Raw genomic sequence first — 25825 nt, 5'->3', positions numbered from 1 at the left:
TCAGCAGAACGAACACGATGCTAAAAGGAGCTCATGGGAATGCAACACTGCCTTACGGCTTCTCTGTCTCCCAAGCGTCAAGAATTCCTTGGCGTGAGAGACAGTGATAAATAATTACCGTGGTTTACAGAAAACTTTACTTCCAAAGAGCTTCCTATACAGAACCATTTGAATCAGAACCACCAATGCACGGCTTGTTTGGGCTTTTTCCTCAGCACAGCGAACACAGGGACATCTTAACATGCCTCCCAGCACTGGCCAGGGACTCTCCAACAGGCTTCTCTTTCTGACCTCTGCTTACCACAATTTCCAGATGGAGGAAGAAGAAATGGTGAAAGCATTGCCCCTAAATGTTAACGATGATTACCTGAGGAGAGGGGAACTGGCAGAAGAGTGATGGGAGACTTACTTTCTGCATTTCAGTACTATCTGAATTCTTTTCAACAAACATACTATTTCAGAATTCTTCCTATTACATGTAACCACCCCCATGGGTCAAGAAGCTGGACTCACCTAGAAGACCAAGACTGAGATGCGAGCAGAGGACTGACTTGCCTGGATGCAACTAACTTGCTAAAAGCAGACGGGTAACTCACTTGGAATACAGTCTCCTCTTTATCTTTTTTCTCTACAGGAGAACTGGTAACACTTCGGGCACTGAGGTTCTCTTTTCTAACAGAAGGGGAAAATTGAAGGCAAAAGGTCATATGTCTTCCTTCACATTCAAGAAGCAGCTATGAGAAAGAGTAGTTTCACATACTTCTGACTGGTTTTGTAAACGGGTTCTGCCACCCCCGAGTTTTTCGGCGTCGGCACCGCAGCACTTGAGTTACCGTGAGTGGGTACGACCAGCCTCAGGTGACCTTGCTGGTGCTCACTGTTTCTATGACCAGTTTTTGACTCCATGCGGCACAGCTCCTTCAAAGACACAAGCACAGTGGGGTTTAAATTTTAAGTACCCAAGATGTGTTAGATCCTTTACAGAAAACGATTGACTTTGAGTATCATCAAACACTGAAATCAAAAAGGGACACGCCAAAAGCAAGCGGGCACGTAAGACACAGAAACGAAGAAACCAAACCTACCATAAACTTCAGAAAGCAAGAGGTATCAAAATTACCTGTAAACTTTTAACATTTGTATTTTTTGTAGCAGATCCAGAATTTGCCTGTGACCCTTTTCCAGGCGTGGCTTTGGCACTGGAAGATTGTTCACTTGCATCTTTGATGAGGCACAATTTTGGATTCTTAAGTTTTTTGGGAGACTTCACTTTATCAGCAATTGCATTTGAACTCTTTGTTTCACAGAGTTCTCTACTTTTTGGAGTAAATGACACAATGATCCTATTACCAAAGACATCTTCGTTTTCCATTCGCTTCTGAGCGCGCTCTGCACTATCTTGGTTTATGAAGCGGAGAATTGCACTGCAGCCTGTGATACTCAGCACTTTCCCACCACAATTATCGGACAGGCGTCTGAGCCTGTTGCTGACGCTCTTGCCATCTTTATTTGCTGGTAGGTTATAAACATAGAGCAGAGTGTGGCACTGCTAATACAGAGGAAAGAAGTGTTATGTCAGGTTAATTCAAGGGCACACATTCAATTTCAAAATAAGAACAATGGGTGACCTCCAAACTTCAGTTAACAACTTTGAAGAGAAGATGACAGTGATTTAGACAGGAGAGGGTAAATTATTTAGTGTTGACAAAGTAACTGAATATTGTTTTAAAGAATATGCTTTAGCTGGGCATGGTGGTGCATGCCTACAGTCCCAGCTACTCAGGTGGGAGGATTACCCCTGGGCTTCCTTGGAGCCCAGGAAGATTGAGGCTGGAGTGACTGTGCCACTGCACTCCACTCTGAGTGGCAGAGTGAGACACTGTCTCAAAAAATAAAAATAAAAAAGAACATGCTAGGCACAGAAGTCTGTATACTGTATGATTCCATTTCTATAAAGCGTCCAGAAAATACAAATCTACAGAGACAGAAAGATTAGTAGTGCCTGGGAGTGGGGAAGGGGATTAATTATAAATTAGCATAACAGATCTTACTGAGGTGACAATAATATTCTAAAATTGTACAACTCAATTTACTAAAAATTATTGTACACTTAAAAGAGCTGAATTTTGTACTATGTAAATCATATCTCAACGAACTTGTTTTTTAAAAGTCTATTTATTCTGCAGGTCTGCTGAATAATAACTTATAAAGTTAGAGCCAGAAGGTGAGCAGGGTCAGTCCTGGTTGGTTTTTGCATAGGAGAATGCCTGGGAATACTAGGTGCTATAGGCTTAAGTAAACAAATTTTTTTTTAAACCCAACAATTTAGAGCCTGTTCAGCTTCAACAGCAGATTGCCAGTAGTCAGGCTGGAAGTTCTATTTGGCAGTGGGTAGTCATAATTCTTTCAGATAAGTTGAAATTATGTATTAAGAAGTAGAACTTGGCCTGGCACAGTGGCTCACGCCTGTAATCCCAGCACTCCAGGAGGCCAAGGCAGGTGGATCACCTGAGGTCAAGAGTTGGAGACCAGCCTGACCAACATGGTGAAACCCCATCTCTACTAAAAATACAAAAAAAATTAGCTGGGCAAAGTGGCAGACGCCTGTAATCCCAGCTACTCCAGAGGCTGAGGCAGAATAATTTGCCTGAACCCAGGAGGCGGAGGTTGCAGTGAGCTGAGAGGGCACCACTGCACTCTAGCCTGGGCGACAGAGCGAGATTCTGTCAAAAAAAAAAAAAAAGAAAGAAAGAAAGAAGTAGAACTGGACAAAAAGAAAGAAAAGAAAGAGAGAGAGACAGAAAGAACGAACGAACGAACGAACTGGCCAGGCATGGTGGCTCATGCCTGTAATCCCACCACTTTGGGAGGCCGAGGCGGGGGGAGCCCAGGAGTTCAAAACCAGCCTGGGCAACACAGTGAGACCCCCATCTCTATTAAAAATTTTTAAAAATCGCCAGGCATGGTGGCTCACTCCTCTAATCCCAGCACTTAGGGAGGCCGGGGCAGGTGGATCACTTGAGGTCAGGAGTTCAAGACCAGCCTGGCCAACATGGTGAAACCTCGTCTACAAAAAACTAGCCAGAGGCCGGGCATGGTGGCTCACACCTGTAATCCCAGCACTTTGCGAGGCCAAGGCGGGTGATCACCTGAGGTCAGAAGTTTGAGGCGAGCCTGGCCAACACAGTGAAACCCCCTCTCTACTGAAAATACAAAATTAGCCAGGCGTGGTGGCGGGCGCCTGTAATCCCAGCTACTCGGGAGGCTGAGGAAGGAGAATCAATTGAACTCGGCAGGTGGAGTCTGCAGTAAGCAGAGATCACGCCACTGCACTCTAGCCTGGGTGACAGAATCTCAAAAAAATTTTTTTTAAATAAGAATAATATTTTAAAAAGCAGAACCATTAAAGGACCAGGAGAAAACTTAAGATAATTATATAAAGGGTTAAATCCAGAAACCGTAAGAGAAATCACTAACAACAGGCAAAGGATGTGAACAATTTACAGAAGAAATAAAGGGCAAATAACGATAATCATAAAAGGATATTTTGCACTATGTTAAAGATTAATTTAAAAGCCAATTATAAGATGATGCTGTTTTTCACTTACTGGCCTGGCAAACATTTAAAACAGACACTCTCATGAGTGTAAATTAGTACCACCTTCCTGGAGGATGACACGGATCTTGCTAGTGAAGTTCTAACCCAGAACTTTTATGCCTTGGAAATTACCCTATGGTATGTCAGCCCAGGAGCCTAAAGATATAAATTACCTTGCTGTAAATGGTAAACAAAACAAAACAAAACAAAACACAAAACTGGGTATAAACAAAATGTCCACTAACAGGTAGACTAGTTAAATAAAGACCAGCCATACAAGTACTTTTCAAACCAAAATTCTGGTTTTTAAAATGTGGCATATTTATATTAATATATATTAACATGAAAAGACATCCAAGCTCTGACATAAAGTTTTTTCTAAAAGCCACAGAACACTGTATATGTGACACATTTTTTTTAAAATGTACATTTTTTAAATCTGGAGGGCTATACCAAAATATTAACAGTGGTTACTTCTGGAGGGTAGAATTGTGGGGTTTTCACTTTCCACATTTCTAAATATTGTGTTTTGTTTTTACAATGACCATACCATACTTTTCTTTTCTTTCTTTTTTTTATTTTTTGAGACAGAGTCTACTCTGTCACCCAGAGTCTACTCTCACCCAGGCTGGAGTGCAGTGGTGCGATCTCGGCTTACTGCAACCTCCGCTTTCAGGTTCAAGTGATTCTCCTGTCTCAGCCTCCCAAGTAGCTGGGATTACCAGTGCCCGCCACCACACCTGGCCAATTTTTGTATTTTTAGTAGAGATGGGGTTTCACCACATTGGCCAGGCTGGTCTCGAACTCCTGAGCTCAGGTGATCGGTGATCTGCCCACCTCAGCTTCCCAAAGTACTGGGATTGCAGGCGTGAGCCACCTCACTCGGCCCACACCATACGTTTCTAATCAGAGGCTTTTCTCTTTTTATTTGAGGGGTACTGACCAATTATCAACAAAATCTACACTTTTCCTATTACACCTGGGACTCAAAACCCAGGCAGTACCAATATATGTTTAATTTATTAAAATCAAAGGAACAGACTAAAGAACATAAAAAGAAATGTATCTTAAATTATCACTCTAGTGGATGGGAAAAAACATCCGGCAAGACTAAATGTTTTGAATTATCAAAACATTGTTTTGGTTTTTTTAACCATAAGGAATAAGAATCTCCAAAGTGGGCAAGTTCTTACCTAAAACACTACATTTACTTTTTTTTTTTTTTTTTGAGACAGAGTCTCACTCTGTCGACCAGGCTGGAGTGCAATGGCACGATCTCAGCTCACTGCAACCTTCACCTCCCAGGAAAAAACACTGTATTTATTTAAGGCCTTCAAAGTTAGAAAAGTGACCGTCAAACAGAAGCAGAAGGGAAGAAATGTAACTACAGCCAAGTAACTACAAACAAATAATGACAAAGGTGAGTTAGGAAAGAGCCTCAAAAGATTAAGGTAAGGCCTGTATATATTTACTCCCTGGGTAAGCCTCTGGTATCCACAACTCTCAACTGTCCGTAGCATGAGTTTCTTCTTAAGCCAGACTGCAGGGCTTGTTTGGTATCAGGGGACACAGGGGACTAGCAGGCAAGTGCCGGAATCAGGATACCCGGGGCCCACTCTCTTAACTGCTGCAATCACCGATGACCCGTTTACTTTTTCTAAGAGCTGATTTCTTTCTCCCTTAACTGAAGACTTTGCATGAGATCATGTCTAACATACTTCTGTAACTCTCAGTTATTAAATTATATGTGAAGACTGCATTTAATGTCTGGGATTGCCCACACCATGGCTCCTCCTCCATTATCATTAATTCTTTCAGAGTTACACACATATTCGCCAACAGCTTAAACACAGCTCAGCACTGCAATAAACATTCTTATCCCAAGTCAAGTCTATCAGAAATGCTAGCCCTGGAAATGTGCTCACACCCTCCTCCCAGTATATGGCTTAAACAGGCTACACACAGGTGGAGCAATAACCACTCCTGCTAATTGTGTCCATGCACCACAGAGAATGCACAACAGAAAGCACAGACTCAGAAGCACGCTGAAGCTTAAGGATTAAATACCGAAAAAAATGCACAATGACTCCACTTATTTGGCGCCAACCACACAAGTATGTGAGAACCCTCACCATATTCTCTACCCATAATACTTGGAAGCAAAAAGAATCATGACTTTTAATCCATTATTTCTATCCACCTGACACAAAACACTGCTAGCTTTGAAGACACTGGCAAGTTGGGAAGGTAAATCTACAAGTCAATTTCATATGATATTTTGAAATAAATAAAAGCAAACTTCATACATACCAATTGTCTGTATATTTGTGAGAAGAACCGAAGGTTTCTAAGCCTTACTTCAAAATCTAACCCACCTCTTACAAAGAACAGCCCCATCTAAGCCTGGCAACCCCCTTATTATGGGCTGTCTTTCAGCCTCCACAATGTAATATTGGAAAATGGCAAAAATAACACAAACCCACTTACTGGCATTTTTAGTGGTAACCTGGGGGGCAAGTCGGAAATGAACTCTTCAAATCTGATCAGCTCGTTAGCATGATGCAGCAGTGCTTCTGAGGCCTGGTTTTTATGGACCAAAATAATGTGGAAACCATGCCTGTGTCTCAGGTCACTAAGTTCCAATGCAAAATTGACATCAGCTGAAAGAAAAGGTACAGACCAACCCCATTCCCAAACATTAGAAACACTTGACAAAGACAGACAACTCTATTGACACCCACTGAGAAGAAAGGAAAGGCTGGACTATATTCAAAATTGCTTCCCCCGTTTCTTAGGAAAGAAACACGTTTCACATCAGAAGAATGTAAGACAATCTTACCAAAGAATTCCAAGACACATATGTTACTTTCAGTATTAAAAAGGAGCAAATATGTTGGGGAGACTCAAATTTGAAAATTAATTTAAACTTTAAAAATTATTAATAATGAGCACAAGGTAAAAAAAAAAAAAATCACATTCTTCTTTAGTAAACCTGGTCCCGGCCGGGCACGGTGGCTCACACCTGTAATCCCAGCACTTTGGGAGGCCCAGGCACATGGATCACCTGAGGTCAGGAGTTTGAGACCAGCCTGGCCAACATGGTGAAACCCCATCTCTACTAAAAATACAAAATTAGCTGGGTGTGGTGGTGCATGCCTGTAATCCTAGCTACTTGGGAGGCTGAGGCAGAAGAATCGCTTGAACCTGGGAGGCGGAGGTTGCGGTGAGCCGAGATCGCGCCATTGCACTCCAGCCTGGGCAACAAGAGCGAAACTCCATCTCAACATAAATAAATAAATAAATAAATAAAATAAAAAATAAACCCAGGCCCACAATAACTCAAGTTCCAAGGAGGAAATACAGAAATCCACCTAGACCCAATTTTTTTTCTAAACAGTTCTCAACAATAATCCTAAACATGTCTCATGTACTTCAGCCTCTCTGGGGATACATTTTACTTTCCCACGTTGCTGGCTTCTATGATAATTTCCCATGCAGTGAGTTTAGCTGAAATTAGCAGATGTTTCTGTACTTACTTGACACAAGAACCACTGTGGCTGGAGCAGTGTGTGTATTTGCAAACCTGCGGAGACTCTGCCGCAGTTTATCATCAGCGGCATTCTTTGCGGTAGCATTGATGTGGGCAACGGTTACCTGCATTAATTTATAATAAGGGTGAATAAGCAGGCGCTGAGGCTAGAAAATTGCTATACATTCTGCCCATATTTTTTATTTTTTAATTTTATTATACTTTAAGTTCTGGGGTACATGTGCAGAACGTGCAGGTTTGTTACATAGGTATACATGTGCCATGGTGGTTTGCTGTACCTATCAACCCATCATCTAGGTTTTATGCCCCCACATGTATTAGTTATTTGTTCTAATGCTCTTCCTCCCCTTCCCCCCAACCCCCTGACAGACAGACCCCAGTGTGTGTTGTTCCCCTCCCTGTGCCCATGTGTTCTCATTGTTCAACTCCCACTTATAAGGCAAGAACATGCACTGTTTGGTTTTCTGTTCCTGCATTAGTCTGCTGAAACTAATCCATGTTTCATCCATGTCCCTGCGAAGGACATTATCTCATTCTTTTTTATGGCTGCATAGTATTCCATGGTGTATATGTGCCACATTTTCTTTATCCAGTCTATTACTGATGTCTGCCTATATTTTAATAAGTAATTCTTGAGAAAAAAAATTCTTATTACTATTAGGAATGGTAAAAAATTACAACAGATCTCAGTAATCTCAACATTGGTTCTTGATATGAACTGGGTCTGTGACTAACCCTGCTCTCATCTCCAATCTTCTGTTTTTGCGTTTCTTTCATCCTCCTTTCAGAAAATAAGTAGAAAATAGGAAGTGAAATTTGAACTTAGTTAAATTTGCTCTAATAGCTTCTGCCAACAATTTGGAGGTGGTAAAGATCAGATAAATGACTAAAATAAGATTTAAGGCTGTGTTTTATGTCAACTGTCCATGCTACCCATGCAAGCTTGTGCAACCCGCCTTTTGTTGTTTTCTGTTTTGTTTTGTTTTAGGCTTTTAGCAGCTGGAAGCCATGGTTTTTAGTTTCCATCTCTACTAATAAGCAGAAAAGAGAGATAAGGAAGGTGCTTTACTAGCCCAACCAGAAACAGAAACGGAGAATCCATGATTGTATTCTCTCCCTTGGATATCCCTGGATGGCTTTCAGGATCTGGGGTGAGGTGGTGGAGAGAGGAGGGAGGATATCCCTTAAGGGAGCTAAAATGCATTTATTTCTGTTAAAACTATCAGGCTCGCATATAAGTCTCCAAAGGAAGGAAAGGTTTATTTTGAGAAAGTTGCCTCAGGCACCTGCAATACACAATAATAACTTGCTGGTTTTTGTAAAGAAATGGGTATATCATTTTAGACAAGCAATATGGACTATCAATATAATTAATTATCTAAGAGTCAAAAGACCCGAATTCTAGTTTCAGCTTAAAAGCACAGACTCTGGGGGTCAGACAAATCTAGATTTAGATCCTTGCTCTTCCTGGGCAAGTGATCTTAAACAAGTTTCTTCACCTCTCAGGGCCTTAATTTAATTTGTAAATTGTAAATAATATATTCTACGTGCCTGGTTCAAAGAGCAGTAACGAAAATCAAAGGAAATAATACATATATAACCATTATACCAGTATAGAACTACAGTATAAATTAGGGAGCATAACTGAAAGACAAGAATGATTAAATTATTTCTAGTACTTTGGAAGTGATCTTTTGCTAATTTATTTTATTTGAAAACTTGGCACAAATGCAATATCATTAAACAAATTTTCAATCAGAATTCTAAAAAAAACCCCAAAAAAACAAAACACACATGTACAGCACTTTTAGAGGCCAAGGCAAGAGGACTGCTTGATCCCAGGAGTTTGAGACGAGCCTCCACCACCTAACCCCGGATCCTGAAAGCCATCCAGGGGTGTCCAAGGGAGAGAATACAGTCATGGTTTCTGTTTCTGCTTGGAACATAGGGAGACCTCGTCTCTACAAAAAAAAAAAAAAAAATGAGCCGAGCATGACGGCGTGCATCTGTGATCCCGGCTAGTTGGGAGGCTGAGGTGGGAGGATCACTGGGGTCCCAGGGTTCGAGGCTGCAAGGAGCCATGAATGCGTCACTGCACTCCAGCCTGGGTGACACTTAGACTCTGTCTCAAAACAAACAAACAAACAAACAAACAAACATCTGCTTATTCCTCTACTATAGATTAAAATTATTATTATTTTTTTTTACCTGGCAATTATTCAGCTCTTGAATAACTTCCTTGTTTTCTTTACTGATGTCACATACACAGATGAATTCTGCTTCTCTGTGGCCTTTAAAAAACTTCTCACGGATTCTTTGCACAACAGCAGTTGCTGACCGGCCAGAGGGAACGGAGCAGTTTTCAATATCCCAAAAAACTCCAATGGGGGGTAAGTTTTCTAGCACCTGTCCAGCTACTGCAACTTCTGGTGACCCTTAAGAAATGTTAACATTTTCAATTACTTGTAGTGGAAAATAAATGACAAGTTAAAATAAGATAATAAACTACCTATCATTCTTAGTGGTAGAAAAACTAAATTATTAATTAATGCCAAGTTTTAAGGCTACCAACCTCACTGGTTGACTTAATAAGCAATCAATCTGTCAAAGTATCACTCTAAGAGATTATTCCTGTTTTTCAGGAGAAGACAAATCTAAAAGTCAAGTGACTTTAAGCCCAAAATAAATCCATCTCAAAGCATGAGCCATTCTGACATTAAGCAGTGATGCTTCTCTGAACACAAGCACATTAACTGACCGGACACTGCAGCTCCAGGACCCGACTTTCAAGCTTAGCCCACACTTATCTACCTACTTGGTATTAACCAACACTGAGGAGCTGACAAAGGGTGAAGCTGTTACTGTCGTTGATTTTGAGTTAACACTGCATTAACATCTCATTTAATATTTTAAAAATGTTTTCAAAACGTTACATTAACTACTTTTTAGGGAAATTATTTTAACTGAGAACGCTTTGGTTTTCAAATACTGTTTTTAATCAGCCATTAGTAAATTATTCAAAGCATTTCTAGGAGGTATACCATCAACAAGTGTGATTTCCAACCTAAGGTGACACCAAGTCTTTTCCAGCACTTTTATTTCTCCTGATATACTACCAATTTTTCTATACACAGCTTCTGTGTATATCCTCGGCCCAACATAAAGGGCAAATGACTTCCTGGTCCATAATAATAAAAAGATTTCTACCAAGATATGGAATTGGAGACTCACATACACAGTAGCTTTAGAACCATAAGGAACCCTTCAAAGGTGATTAAATGCAATGTTAGTATCAGATATTGAAAGCTATTTAAATATGCACATTTTATGCCATACTGTCATTTACCAAATTTTGAAGCAGCTTTGCCTAGACTGGTCGCCAATAACAACGTGGTCTCCTTCCCTGTTCCTTTGGTTCCACAGCCATTACACAGAGGGACAGCAAGAGGTGCAGGTTGAGTATTTGGAGGTGGTATATTTGGCCAGACTTTAGCCGCATCGATTATGCTATTTCTTGCTGGCTGTTTTAAATTTTTTTTAAAAAGGAGGAGGTGTCAGATACATCATTTCAGAAGCTGGAGTTATATACAACAACTGAAAACACACTCTAAGTGTTTTACCTTTCCACTTGCTAGCCTCTAATAAAAAGTACTTTCAAATAATCTTTCCAAGAACCATTATCTATCAGTTCATAAATCCATTTCCAGAAGTGACTTGACATGATCAAGAAAGATATTCACGTGGTCAGATCTTTACATTCTGGGGCATGAGTCTGCTGCAACGAAGACCTCACACATACTTTACATAAAGGGTAGTAAAGTCTCACTTGAACACCAATGTGACTGAGGCCAAGCTTCAGGTTTCCCACATTATTGCAAAAAGACAACATGCAGTTATCTACCTGACATGAATGGGCCCATGTGTAAGGTGAATGTAAGTTATAAGAAATCCATTGTGCTTTAGCCTTTAAACATAGAACACGAAGGCTCTGCCAACCTCTTGTTTGCAGCAAGAGGCTCTAAAAGTATAAACTACAAAAATAATGACTCTCTACTTTTTTGAATGATCTCCCATTTACCCTTTGTTTCTTTCAGAACCAGCAAAAATTATGCTGATGGGGAGATTCCCCTATACCATGGGAGAATCTTCAGCCCCATGTATAATAAATCCACTTCAAAAAAGTCATTCCTCAATCCTCAGCTGCACCCAACTTAAGAAATAAAAAGATACGAACCTTGTTTAGACAGTCTTCGCAGTAAAGTGAGCCCTTTAAACAAACCGGAGGTACCACATTAAGGTGCAAAGAGTTGGTGCACAAGTGAGGCGTTAGCTCCGACTGTGAAATGTGCTCTTCCAAATGCCCCGGAGCCCCGCTTGTGAAATCAGAACAGGGGAAATAGCCAGCGGAGGTGCAGCCCTGCAGACTCGGAAACTGATGCAGCTTGTGCACATTACCATGACATGACTGGAAGTGGAGTTTTCCACAACAGGGCAGGTGTTTGCAGGAAGACAGGTTACTCTCTAGACACATGCTGGGAAAGTCGCTTGCAATGCCTGCCAAACTGTTCCTAGCTGAGGCATTCTGGAGTGAAGATGCAGACTGGAAAGCAAACCCTGACCCTACCTGACACGTGATTGTCCTGGTGCTTTGCGAGTCTAACAGTGCGCCCGGGTGAATCAAGCTACTGGTACCTCCGCTACCGCCACCACCACCACCAAAACGCATTGGCGAAGTGGAGGGTTCATTAGGGCAATGAGCACAGCAGCTTACTTTGGGGACAGAAGAAAGCTGTATTTTAGGCTGCTGAAGAGAACGAATATCAGGAAGTGGGACTGCTGGAAAAAGCTTAGAGCCAGCATGAAGGGGTGATGGTACATCCTTTAGTTCCACAGCAACTTTCTTGTTCTCCATGTACTCTTTCTGAGAAAAGAAAATCAGAACAGAAATTAATTTTACGAGGCCCGTGGTTTTTTGGTTACTCATATCTTACTGCATGCACAAACAGAAATAGTGTTCAATTCTGTTACATCACTAAATCATAACTGAACAAAATGGAATCACAGCTAGTTAAAACCAGGAACATTCTTCAGAGAGGTCTGCAGGACGTGAACAACGGAACACACAACTAAAATTAAGACTACATTCTTCCTGAATTGAAACAGACTGGGGTGGGAGGGCCTGTTTACATCTTTAGCAGCCACCATGCCTCAGTAACTTCCTTTTCATAATTTCCCCTTGCCTCATAGAATCTTCTGAAAACAAAATAGGTGGTATGAAAACAACCCCTCACAAACAGCATTCAATAAAGATGGCTAACACACACAGTGGTTTGAGGACAATACTTAACAGTTCCTGTGGTCAGGCCATAAGGGGTTTTAGTAAGATCCCCCAAAGGAAAAGAGTAAAGTTTCAAACACAGATGGGATCAGCCATCTACCCAGATGGCCCACCCATGTTGCTGATGACATTTCATAAACCCTAAGATACCATGACCTAAAGCCATAATGACAATTATATCGCAGCCAGTGAAAAGATTTAGAGAAATTAGAAAACTATCCGAAAAAAAGATCCAAGACAAACAGTTTGCCACATGACTCCAACACAGACACAGGAAGCCAGTATATTACAAAGGTTCTGAGCAGAGCATCAGTGGCAAAGACCTGGGTTAGAATCTGATACTCAATAGTTGCATGACCTTGGATAAGTTACTTAACCTACACTTTGGTTTCCTCATCCATAAATTGGGAATACAATATACCTCCTAGAGTTGCTAGGAGGATAAAATAAGATAGAGCACATAGACCACCTGGCACAGTACCTAGCCACTGAAAGGGGACTGAATTCATCAGCCTTCACAGGCTGACTGCAAGAGACATTAAGATGAAGAGGGGGCCCTGCTACTGTGACTGAGATGTGCTCACCCTTCACAGCATATGAGGGTCCATCTGATGCCTACAATTACACTCCTTTTGCGGTGATTCTACACTCACCTGGGAGCATAGGCTCATCTGGAAGAAATGTGAATTTTCAGCTAAACTTTCCCTAAAAGTGAGGTAACAGCAACGGGCTGACCAGCCAATGAACTGCCCTCTTGGTAATTATAGTTCAGACTGAAATTAACACACCGGTATTCTGATTTATACAGATCAGGCTCATACAGGCAGGCTTATTATGAGTTGATCCTCTGAACCTACTCCATTCTGCATGCCACTGACAAAACTGAGTTTCAAGATCTGTAAAGTTGACCATGTAATTCTGAATTGTGCGACTCCATGAGGACCAGATCTACCACCCCATCCCAGGAAGCCTTGCTTTTGAGGCCAACCCTCATTGTCAACGGTCCCTAAAATAAAACACTCCTAAAATGACCCAAATTACTTCATGTCTTGCAACAAAGACAACTATATAGTGAAAACCTAGAGAAAAGAGAGAATTCAACTGGTTTTTAAAAAGTTATTAATACCCGGCCGGGCGCAGTGGCTCACGCCTGTAATCCTAGCACTTGGGAGGCCGAGGCGGGTGGATCACCTAAGGTCAGAAGTTCAAGACCAGCCTGGCCAACATGGTGAAACCCCATCTCTACTAAAATACAAAAATTAGCCGGGTATAATGGCGGATGCCTGTAATCCCAGCTACTAGGGAGGCTGAAACCGGAGAATCCCTTGAACTGGGGACAGCGGTTGCAGTGAGCCCAGATCGTGCCACTGCACTCCAGCCTAGGTGGCTGAGCGAGACTCCATCTCAAAAAATAAAATAAAAAAAAGTTATTAATACCCTTATATAAAATTATAGTATAGTCTCACTTGAATCTCAAGTATGATAGAAAATAAGAAATAGAAAGGTGGTAACATGAGTGCATGAAATGAAATCAGGAAATGTCAAAATTGGCTGGGCGCGGTGGCTCACACCTGTAATTCTAGCACTTTGGGAGGCTGAGGCGGGAGGATCACTTGAGGTCAGGAGGTCAAGACCAGCCTGGCCAACATGGCGAAACCTCGTCTCCACTAAAAATACAAAAATTAGCCAGGCATGGCAGCACAGGCCTGTAATCCCAGCTACTGAGGAGGCTGAGGCAGGAGAACTGCTTAAACCCGGGAGGCAGAGGTTGCAATGAGCCGAGATCGCACCACTGCACTCCAGCCTGGGCAATAGAGCAAGACTCCACCTCAAAAAAAAAAAAAAAGAAAACGTCAAAATCACAATGAGTAAGCAAGAAGTTAGAGACATAAATGTATACTGAGAAGTAAATATTCAAGAGAAATCTCGAAGAAAAAAAACAGGCAGTGGATAAGCTCTTCCCAACCCTTCCTAGATTATAGACTCAAAACTCAAGACGGCTACAGTAAAATGCAACGTATTTCGTACTTTCCTCTGATTTTACTCCACAATGTGGATTTTTAATCTTTGTTACCTGTGACTTTAATGAGGAAGAAATCTTTCCCAAATTTTAACATTAAATATTTAAGGCATCTACTGTTACTCAAGAGTGAAATAGAAGAGTTAAAAAATTGTGCTGTGCTCTCACATTATAATGTGGTATAAGGGGCAATACAGGCAAGATCTACAGAAAAATGTGGCACAGGCTCCAGGATGAGAGACTGTATCCCAGACCAAATGGACCTCTCTCATCTATTTGGATGAGGAATCTGCTATGTCCTTAGTCTTGCATATAGTTACCGTTTGGGGACTATGTGGCAGCGTCTGCTCAGGACGAGAAAAGCAATTAGAGAATTTCCAAAGCCATGGCTTAGCATCATTATCTTGTTGAAGCCATCCACGTGTTCTACTGCAGGAGTTCTCAGTTCCGTTTCCTTCCATCATACAGCCATGCAAAGTGATTCAACATCCTTTCATCTTTCTTTTCTTTCATTCTTCCGCCCTGTTAAGAACGAGTAAGATTTCAGTGTTATTTCCTTGCATAAGTACAAATTTTACAACATACTAAAATGTGAAACCACAGCTATATTTACAGTCCTATGGCTCTCAACAATTCAAATCTTTGTTTCAAGAGGAAGTCTCGCTCTGTCGCCCAGGCTGGCATGCAGTGGTACAATCTCAGCTCACTGTAACCTCTGTCTCCCGGGTTCAAGCGATTTTCCTGCCTCAGCCTCCAGAGTAGCTGGGACTACAGGAGCCCGTCACTATGCCTGGCTAATTTTTATATTTTTAGTAGAGATGGGGTTTCACCAAGTTGGCCAGGCTGGTCTTGAACTCCTGACCAAGTGATCTACCCTCCTCGGCCTCCCAAAGTGCTGGGATTACAGGCGTTAGCCACTGCATCCGGCCAACAATTCAAATCTTAACAAACAAAATAATAATAATAAAATAAATAAAGAAAAAAACACAAAAGAATATCAGAGCATATTACAGGTTAATAAAATTTGGTAAACTTGGTTGACTCTGTTTATGCTTAAAATCTAACCGCATCAATCTGATTTTTAAAAAAATCTATAATCTGCCATTCTTCATGTTTCATAGCTCTTCAAATAAAAAATGAACTCTCCATGAGTCCTGTTTCCTTTCCACACGTAACCATGCTTGAGAGAAGTAGCCATATCTTGGAAACTTGCATATTCCAGAATGAGACTTCACCTCCTCACTTAGCTGGAATCAATTTTTTCTACAGTTTTTCTGAATTCTTTTCGGCTCTCTCTCGCTAAAGACTCTGCTCAGGAAAGTGAAAAGTTAACAGAAGAGAACATCTAATCTGAGTAAAAGAGCCACCACCACATCCTCATTGACAACTATATGTAAGATTTTAAAATTGATTTCAGAGCAACCTCTTGCACTGTTTCCTTGATCTGAGCATGAAAAGTCCAAACTAAGTGGCCTCTGTGGACTTTGAATTTGATTTGCTACAGAACAAATTGAACCAATTTCTTAGTTTACTAATGATGAAAGTGCAATCTGATATACCACCAAAAATCTAACTGACAGAAAAATCTCAAGTCGCAGATGTGTTATATCTACGCCAGGGCAACAACACTCTTACAGGTCTTAACAGTAAATTCAAGCGAGGCACCGTGGCTCAGGCCTGTAATCCCAGCACTTTGGGAGGCCAAGGTGGGTGGACTACTTAAGCCCAGGAGTTCCCAACCAGCCTGGGCAACGTGGCAAAACCCCAAGGCTACAAAAAATACAAAAAATTAGCCGAGCATGGTGGTGCATGCCTGTAGCCCCAGCTACTCAGGAGGCTAAGGTGGAAGAATCACCTAAGCCTGCGTAGTCAAGGCTGCAGTGAGCTGTGATTGCACCACTGCACTGCAGCCTGGGTGACGGAGTGAGACCCTGTCTCAAAAACAAACAAAATTACATGAAATTAAAATGTCAAGTGTCCATAAATAAAGTTTAATTGGGACACAGACATACTCATTCACTTAAATACTGCCTATGACTGCTTTCGCATTCCAATTGCAGAGTTGCAAAGAGAGTCTCTGCAAAGAGACTGTATGGCCCACAAAGCCTATATATTTACTACGTGGCTCTTTTGTCAGCCTAGGCAACACAGCAAGATCACAGCTCTAAAATAAAATAAAGTTCAAAAAATTAGCATAGCGTGGCAGCGTGCACCTAGTTCCAGCTACTCGAGAGACTTAGGTAGAAGGATCTCTTGAGCCCAAGAATTTGAGGCTGCAGTGAACTATACTGTGCCACTGGCCCTTCAGCGTGGGCAACAGAGTGAGATTCCATCTCTAAAAAAATTTTTGTTTTAAAGTTTCTGTTTCCTCCTATGCAAAATGTGGCTAATTTCTCCCCTGCCACTGCATTACAGAGAAAAAAAAATTAGATAAATGAACCCCACTGTCTATTTTCACCACTGTATCTCTTGTGCCAACCAAAATGCTCCCTACTCTGTATATACAAAGTAAACATCACCTACTACACACTATTGGGAGTGGTTAATTTGGAGATGGATTTAACTGCTACCACTGATGATAAATTACGATTCTTGTCTTTCCTATTAGATACAGGTTTTATGTCCTCCAAAAAGCTCCTCTCAAAATCATAAGAATCTGTGATATTCACGGTGTTCATAAGTTAAACATTCTCTCAAATTTCTTCAAAGCCAAATCCTGAAAGTGAGCTAACATTCACAGTATAATCTAGTTTACAAGGTATTTTCACTTAACATTACTTATGTCTTCACTCAGGAAATATTTACTTAGTATCTACTATGCAGCAGGCCTGTGCTTGGCACAAGGAATATAATGATGAAAAAAACCCAGACGGTGGGATACTCTTATATAATTATTGCAGTAATTCTGTGAAATAGACAGGGGAGAAATTAGCTACATTTTTGCAGAGGGAGAAAAAGAAACAATGAAGTTTTGTAGCGAGCCTGACACAAAATCAGGCTTGTTCACCCCTTTCCACTACATCAAGGTGCCTTCAATACTGCTCAATACAAGCGATTAAAAGTAAAAACTTTCAGGTGCCTGCACCCTGAAAATTTCCCAAATATCATCCACGAAGCAACTTAGGTAGCCAAAAGCAGGTTCTGTTTGACTTGAGCGACAGTCTCCTTTCTGTCACTCTCTCCAAGTCTTATGACCAATTCAGTGAGAAGAGCATAGACTCTGTCGACTGTCTGCATTTTGGTCTCCAATTTGACTGCGGTGCAGCTTTGGACAACTCACAACCTCTCTGAACCTCAGATCCCATCTCTAAAATGGGTGTGATAATAATAGAAACCACCTTACAAGGCCGTTGTTTGGATTACATGAGATAATCCACGGGGAACATTTAGCAAATGTTGTTTCCTTAGCACCCAATCTAGTCCTTGACCCCACACCACCCCATCCCATTACCGTTTTCTCCCCCATAGCTCTTCTGTCCAAAATGGCCTTTTTAGCTTATTTTATTATCTTTCTCCCCCATTTAGAATATAAACTCCATGACAGCAGAGACTATGTTTTCTTATTCACTATTCCAACTCCTGTCCTTAGTACAATGTCTGGCATATTTTAATAAATAACTGTTGAACGAATAAAGCTTAATAAATAGGAAAACAGTTTAGGTTTCAATACACCGATATGCAAAACATAAGAATATTTACCGCTCAGAGAAGTCCAAAAGGTACAAATGCAATTGGACAGCTCTTGGTAATACCGAAAAGGTGCTTGAGAAACTCTAAAAGGTGTATCACGAGGTCGCGTTACAACTACTAGTGAGAGTGGCTGAAACCCTAGACACTGTCAACCCTGAGACTACACCCTATGTGTTGCTAAAAGGCCGAGGAGAATGCAAAACGGCCGGGGAGGGGGGAGTGTGTTGCAAAAACACCCGCCCCTTTCCTTCTCTCTTAACCTTCCAGCTGTGCATTTCACTCCTGGAGGGCCCCACCAGGGGTCAGACAGGGGCGGGCGGGGAGCCAAATACCCTCGAAGGGGAACAGCGGCGCCAACAGTGACAGTAGTGAATGGACCCGAAAGGGAGACAAGCCAACTCTTTCGTGGGGGGCCCAACTGGCGCGTCCCAGTTAGCCAACCTCCCCCCTCCACCACCATCCCACCAGCAATAGGCGGGGAAAGAGGGGGCACTGTCCTCCGTCCCGCCCCGCTGGCCTCGGAGCAGAGCCTGCTGGGGTCTGGTCGCAGGGCTGTCTGCAAACTCACCTCTGCCGCCGGCTCCACCTCCGTTCACATTCCGGCCCCGCCGCCTTCCCCCCGCCCCCCCCAGGCCCTTTGTTTTGATTCCCGACTCCGCAGCTCCCGCCGCCGCCGCCAAGCGCACCCTCCACTTCCGCTTCCGCACCGCACCGCCCCTGTCGCAAAACCGACGCCCTTCTCTCCTCTTCGCCCCGCCCCTTCCTCGCCCCGCCTCCGCCGCCGCGTCCTATCCGCGCGGGGCACGCTGGGAACCCCGGGGGGGGCGGGGCCTCGCGGCCCTGCAGCCTCGTCAGGCTCAGTCCCCTCCCGATAAACCCCTAAATAGGGACTTTCCCGGGGGGTGACCCTGGCTTTTTTGGCGAAAACCCCCAGTTTAAGGAGGCCTTCCCCCTGGCTTCACGTTGTGGAGTCGAAAGGAACCTTGAAGCGGAGAATGACAGCTCGTGACGTGGACCCGAGGAAAAAACCTGCCAACCAGGATTTAATAGAATTCAGCTCTTTCAGGCTTTGGAGGGAAGGCGATTTGAACGGGATTTCAGTGAAAAACCCGATCGCTTCGGCTTTTTTTTTCCTCTCTCGGGTCTCGTCACGTGATGGTCCTACTTTATTTTTTAAAATTAAATGGCGCATATTCCCCAGCATCCTAAATCTAGTGCAACCTAGTGGCAAGTGGAGAAAAAATAACTGCCAACCCGGCTTCCTGCGAGGTCCCCCGGAGTTCTCGCAAAGTTGGGACCCAGCTGGCAAAAATACAGTGTGCGCAAAGACTCAACTGGACATTGCCACCAAGAATCAAGAGATTTTGGGGGACTTTTGCAAGAAAACGTTATTTTTAAAAGCCCTGCTCCAAAGCTGTTTACAAATGAATACTGCGTTTCCAGTGACAGGTTGGGCGAGCAGAAAGGAGATCTTACGGTTAGTTTCAAACACTGATATGCTGTGTGGTTTGCTTTAAAAAAAAAAAAATAGCGCCCCACAATCTTCACGTTTTCCTGGAATAAAAAAAATTTAAGACTCAGCAAAAGGGTGATTTCTGAAACTACCAGCTGATTACTATTTTCTGTTGCAAATTAGGAGAAAAGCAAAGCGCATATTGTGTAAATTAAATCTAGACACAATTTAGGATGTGCTAGCTGCTAGCTGCTAGCTGAATGCTACCTTAGCAGTTTATTTTTAAAGTTTGCCCAGAAACAAGTTGACTTTGCAAAAGAATCAGTAAGTCGAAATTGCCAAACGAGAATATTTTCCCCAAAAAAATCCTTACTGGGAGGTTATTTCAATAGGCAATCCCCATTACGTGGGGATTAACACATCCCTATAAACATCCCTGTAGACGGGTATTGTGGAGGGCAGGATCAGACATGTAGCTGAAGAATCCTTTGTGCCTGTGTTTAATTTTCCAGAAGGCAGATGACAAGCACACATCCTCTCCCTGCGTAGGTATTTATTACTGCTGACTAAATCTTGACTGTGGGCCGGGCGCAGTGGCTCAGGCCTGTAATCCCAATACTTTGAGAGGCTACGGAGGGAGGATCTCTTGAGCCTACAAATTTGAGACTAGACTGGGAAACAGTGAAACCCTATCACTATTTAGAAAAGAAAGAAAAAGAAAAAAGTCTTCATTGTGTCTGTGTATAGGTAGTATTTTCCAAGTGGAGATTAGAAGAGATGAAAAACCCGTTTCTAGCGTTTTGGCTTTTTTCAAAGTCCCAAACAAATATGCTACTCTTCAGAGGTGTTTTTTCCCCATTTTATTTCAGTTGAGTATGTTTTAACACAAGCCATATTAACTAAAAATCTTAAGAAACAAGGTAATTGTGGGTTTCTAATTGCTTTTTTTTAAAAATAGTTTTTAGCCAGAAAACATAAAAGAATGCAGACACATTTCCTTTTTACTTTTTTTTTTTTTTTGAGACAAAGTCTTGCTTCATTGCCCAGGCTGGAGTGCAGTGGCAGGATCTTGGCTCACTGCAGCCTCCGCCTGCCGGGTTCAACCGATTCTCATGCCTCAGCCTCCTGAGTAGCTAGGATTACAGGCGCCCACCACCATGCCTGGCTAATTTTTGTGTTTTTAGTAGAGACGGGATATTGCCATGTTGGCCAGGCTGGTCTCGAACTCCTAGCCTCAAGTGATCCTCCCGCCTCGGCCTCTTTAGGATTACAGGGCTGAGCCAACGAGCCTCACCACCTTTTCTTTATATGTATATTTTTCTTTTAGATTCCTTTTTACCAAGCAGACACATTTTGTTTGACTTAGCTTGGCATTCTTTCGAGTCCAAAGCTGTAACTAGTTACAACAAGTAAACGTAGTGATTAAAAATGGGCGGGGCATGGTGACTCATGTCGTAATCCCACCACTTTGGGAGGCTGAGACAGGAGGACCCCTTGAGGCTTGGTGTTTAAAACCAGCCTGAGCAACATGGCGTGACACTTGTCTCTATTAAAAAAAATTTTTAAAAACAAAATAGTCGTATTAAGTGGAAGGCTAATAAAAGTCTGAATTACAAATACTTTTAAAAGAAATGTAATTTTATTGCTGCTTTCTAAAGACTAGGAGCCTAAGCAAAGTATACCAGCCCTTAGGAGACAATTATGAATCAAAATACATAAATTTTCTCTTAAGATATATTTTAAGTATATATCCTCTATTGTATTCCTGTTTCTTTGCTGGGAAAAGTTTAGAGAGTACAAGTAACTTTCAGTTTTTCCCTTGTTCAAATTATAATCTTCACATTTATTAAAACCGAAAGACTTTTTTGTGTGCTACTTAAGTAGCTACTTTACATGCAATTCAGCTTTTCAACTAACCAAGCTGTTATTAAAGGAGTTTCTCCCCAGAAACCAATCTTCTGCCTGTGTTAGGTTCAGTGGTTTAAATTAATAAATGATCATGGAAGGACCTAAGGAAGTTAAATTGAGTTATCTGCTCAGCTATATTCCAAAGCTACAAGGAAAACAAATTGAATTTAAAAAGAACGAGAAAAACATTTTAAATGTTTTTAAGGTTTTACCCAATGACAAACCTATTTCCCTAAATGTTGTTCCCAAATAGGACTTTAAGGATTATTATTTCAATGCCCTCTCTTTTTTCTCTATGGAAAATTTGGGAAATTGAGAACCAACTAGTTTAAATGCCTTGATCAAAGCCATTTAGGCAACACCAGTACCTCATCAGTTTGTGCTTCGGTTTCTCTGTAAGCTGAGGTGATTAGTTCCTGTCCAGAAACCTCACAGAGCGGTTAGGGCCAAATAAAATTCAGAGGGGGGCCAGGCGCAGTGGCTTACTCCTGTAATCCCAGCACTTTGGGAGGCCGAGTCAGGTGGATCACTTGAGGTCAGGAGTTCGAGACCAGCCTGGCCAACATGGTGAAACCCTGTCTCTACTAAAACTACAAAATTAGCTGGATGTGGTGGTACACACCTATAATCCCAGCTACTCAGGAATCTGAGGCAGGAGAATCGCTTGAACCCAGGAGGAAGAGGTTGCGGTGAGCCGAGATCGTGCCACTGCACTCCAGCCTGGGCAACAGAGCGAGACTCCGTCAAAAAAAAAAAAAAAATCCAAGGGGGGATAATACCAGCTACTTGGGAGGCTGAGGCAGGAGAATCGCTTGAACTGGAAGGTGGAGGTTACAATGAGCCGAGATCGCACCACTGCACTCTAGCTTGGGCGACAGAGTGAGATTCCATCTCAATAAATAAGTAAATAAGTAATAAAATTCCTAAGGGGAGGCTTGGTGTGGTGGCTTATGCCTGTAATCCCAGCACTTTTGGAGGCTGAGGCGGGTGGAGCACTTGAGGTCAGGAGTTCAAAACCAACCTGGCCAACATGGTGAAACCCTGCCTCTAATAAAATAGAAAAATTAGCTGGGCACGGTGGTGAACACCTGTAATCCCAGCTACTCGAAAGGCTGAGGCAGGAGAATCGCTTGAACCCGGGAGGCGGAGTTTGCAGTGAGCCGAGATTGCAGCACTGCACTCCAGCCTGGGCAACAGAGTGAGACTCTGTCTCAAAATCTCAAAATAAAATAAAATAAAATTCCAAGGGGGAAGGCATCAGATGTAGTAAAGTGTGAAGCAGGATGTAAATGATTCATTAATGTTTGGGAAGTTTCCTGAAAGACATTTGGTACTTTCCTTAAACCTGTTGATAGGTTGTAGAGTTCCCCTTTGTGCCTCTAAGCAGTTTTTAGGAATTAGCAAGGAGTCCAAAGTAGAATTTGAGAAAGGCTGTTCTAGGATAGCAGGAAGGCAAGAGTGGGGTGGGAGATCCTGTAATAGCTAAGATCTCTTTGCCTCTAGCATAGTGCTGAAGAAGGGAGGGTTTAGGAGTCAGAGCCAGCTCTGAAGCCTGATTTGTTAATTACTAGTTGTAAGACCTCCGGCAACTCAATTAACTTCCTGCACCTTTATTTTCTTATCTTTAACATGGATACAATTTAATGCTTTCCTGTGGTTCATCATCTGTGGTTCAGTTGCATGGTCTCCTCTCTACAGTGGCCTTCCCTGACTATAGCATCTGAAGTGACCCCTCCCAGCCCTTTGTATCAAATGAGCTTGCCTTAGTCATAGCACTTGTCAATATCTGAAATGACGTTACTTTTTCTGCTTATAGATTTAGTGTGTTTCTCTCTTAACAATATAAGCCCTTTGAGGACAGGTACTTTGTCTGACCGTATTCATTGTGCTGTAAGGGTGCATTGTACAGAAGAATGCTCATAATGCTGGGTGCTGTGGTTCATGCCTATAATCCCAGCACTTTGGGAGGGAGGCTGAGGGGGGAGGATCACTTGAGCCCAGGAGTTCAAGACCAACCTGGGCAACATAGTGAGATCCACGTCTCTACAAAAAAATGTAAAAATTAGCTGGGCGTGGTGGTGCACACCTGTGGTCCCAGCTACGCCGGAGGATGAGGTGGGAGGATAGCTTGAGCCTAGGAGGTCCAGGATGCAGTGAGCTTTGATTATGCCACTGCACTCCAGCCTATGTCAGAGGGTGAGACTCTGTCTCAAAAAAAAAACAAAAATTCTGGATAATAATATATATATTTTTAGTTTTTATGGGTATACTGTAGGTGTTTATATTTATGGGGTACATGAGATATTTTGATACAGGCATGCAATGCATCATAATCACATCAGGGTAAATGGGTGTCCATCACCTCAAGCATTTATCCTTTCTTTGTGTTACAAGCACTCCAATTATACTCCTTTAGTTATTTTAAAATGTACAATACATTGTTGTGGACTGTAGTCACCCTGCTGTGCTCCCAAATACTAGATCTTATTCATTCTATTTTTGTACCCACTAACCAGAATGTTCGATATTTGTTAATGAACATGTTATGACAGGATGTTTTAGAAGAAAATAATGAAAAAAAATTCCAGCCAAGCATGGTGGCTTGATTTTATTTATTTATTTATTTTGAGATGAAGTCTCCCTCTGTCTCCCAAGCTGGAATGCAGTGGCATGATCTCCACTCACTGCAACCTCTGCCTTCTGAGTTACATGGCTCATGCCTGTAATCCCAGCACTTTGGGAGAGTGAGGTGTATTGCCTGAGATCAGGAGTTTGAGAACAGCCTGGCCAACATAGTGAAACCGTGTCTCTACTAAAAATACAAAAAATTAGCTGGGCATGGTGGTGGGCGCTGTAATCCCAGCTACTAGGGAGACTGAGGCAAGAAAATCGCTTGAATATCGGAGGCAGAGGTTGCAGTGAGCCGAGATCGCACCATTGCACTCCAGCCTGGGCAACAAGAGGGAAACTCCGTCTCAAAAAAAAAAAAAAAAAAGAAAAAATTATTTTTTAATTTTAATTTGTTAGTGAACCATTAGGGTTGCTGTGAGAATTGTGCCTGGCACACACAGCCATTTAAAAATCATGATCTTCAGGCAGTGTGCGGTGGCTCAGGCCTGTAATCCCAGCACTTGGGAGGCCGAGGTGGGTGGATCACCTGAGGACAGGGATTGGAGAGCAGCCTGGCCAACATGGTGAAATCCCGTCTCTACTAAAAATATAAAAATTAGCCGGGTGTGGTGATGCGGGCCTGTAATCCCAGCTACTCGGGAGGCTGAAGCAGGAGAATTGCTTGAACTCAGAAGGCGGAGGTTGCAGTGAGTGGAAATCACGCCACTGCATTCCAGCCTAGGAGACAGAGGGAAACTTCATCTCAAAATAAATAAATAAACAAAATCAAGATCATTTAACAAATACATATATTATACTTACTATGTTCAAGTTTCTGTTCTAAACGTTTTTACAAATGCTGTTAAATCATTTAGTCCTCTGCATAATGTCGTTTTTTTGTTTGTTTGTTCTTTAAGACGGAGTCTTGCCCTGTCGCCTAGGCTAGAGTGCAGTGGTGTGATCTCGGCCCACTGCAACCTCCACCTCTCGGTTTCCCGTGATTCTCCTGCCTTAGCCTCCTGAGTAGCTGGGATTACAGGTGCGCGCCACCACATCCGGCTAATTTTTTGTTATCTTTAGTAGAGACGGGGTTTCACCATGTTGGCCAGGCTGGTCTTGAACTCCTGACCTCGTGATCCACCTGCCTTGGCCTCCCAAAGTGCTGGGATTACAGGCGTGACCACCGCGCCAGACCTATAATGGCGTTTTATAGATGGGGAAATGGAGTCATAGAGGCTAAACAACTTTCCCAAGATCACACAGTTAGTAAGGGGCAGGGCTAGGACTCAAAGCCAAGCTTATGACCAAATTCTGGTGCACTACGTTCTCCTGCTTCTGGAGAAGATAATGATGCTGAAGAGTCTACTTTTGGTGTAAAGGAGTAGGAAGGGCACGGGGCACTGCTAGCTTCAGTGGGCCTGAATCTTTGTCTTTCCTTCTGATTTGGAGAAAGTGCAAGAATGGGAAAATGCAATCGAAGTGAAGGAGAGGCCGGCGTATTTTCCTGAAATGCGCGGCCCGCAAGCCCAAACCCGTTTCCCGGTTGTCCAGGCAGCGTCCTGCAGCATCTCCAAGGCCCGCCCGCCGCATCCTAGCGCCCGGCAGCCGGCGCCTCCCAAGCCCCCGCCGGCCAGGAGCCTTCGCCGCGTGGCCGCGCC

General features: G+C 42.6%; 2 protein-coding genes across 21 annotated transcripts in view; one reads left to right on the top strand and one right to left on the bottom strand.

The window, feature by feature from the left end:
• The window catches only part of MARF1 (meiosis regulator and mRNA stability factor 1), a 48828-nt gene extending 29902 nt beyond the window's left edge, over nucleotides 1-18926 (bottom strand). For 3 of the 12 annotated variants that reach the window (XM_024241457.3, XM_063717613.1, XM_063717615.1), the window contains exons 1-9: nucleotides 18765-18909; nucleotides 14827-15028; nucleotides 11383-12069; nucleotides 10495-10669; nucleotides 9357-9583; nucleotides 7135-7252; nucleotides 6086-6258; nucleotides 761-918; nucleotides 514-672 (exon numbers count right to left, since the gene is read on the bottom strand). In XM_024241457.3, coding sequence (XP_024097225.1) covers nucleotides 514-672; nucleotides 761-918; nucleotides 6086-6258; nucleotides 7135-7252; nucleotides 9357-9583; nucleotides 10495-10669; nucleotides 11383-12069; nucleotides 14827-14970 — 1841 coding nt within the window. In that variant the 5' untranslated portion in view covers nucleotides 14971-15028; nucleotides 18765-18909. Of the gene's footprint in view, nucleotides 1-513; nucleotides 673-760; nucleotides 919-1120; nucleotides 1550-6085; nucleotides 6259-7134; nucleotides 7253-9356; nucleotides 9584-10494; nucleotides 10670-11382; nucleotides 12070-14826; nucleotides 15029-18764 lie in introns of all 12 variants that reach the window. The other 9 variants (XM_054533537.2, XM_063717612.1, XM_024241453.3 and 6 more) reach the window with 8 other exon arrangements.
• Nucleotides 18927-19007: 81 nt separating this feature from the next.
• NDE1 (nudE neurodevelopment protein 1) overlaps nucleotides 19008-25825 on the top strand; it is a 92408-nt gene continuing 85590 nt past the window's right edge. For 6 of the 9 annotated variants that reach the window (XM_054533529.1, XM_054533524.1, XM_054533523.1 and 3 more), the window contains exon 1: nucleotides 19019-19673. In XM_054533529.1, coding sequence (XP_054389504.1) covers nucleotides 19192-19673 — 482 coding nt within the window. In that variant the 5' untranslated portion in view covers nucleotides 19019-19191. Of the gene's footprint in view, nucleotides 19674-25825 lie in introns of all 9 variants that reach the window. The other 3 variants (XM_054533528.1, XM_054533530.1, XM_054533533.1) reach the window with 2 other exon arrangements.

The sequence above is a fragment of the Pongo abelii genome, chromosome 18 (genome assembly GCF_028885655.2).
Source record: "Pongo abelii isolate AG06213 chromosome 18, NHGRI_mPonAbe1-v2.0_pri, whole genome shotgun sequence".
Lineage (NCBI taxonomy): Eukaryota > Metazoa > Chordata > Mammalia > Primates > Hominidae > Pongo > Pongo abelii.
This window is presented reverse-complemented; position numbering and strand designations above follow the sequence as displayed.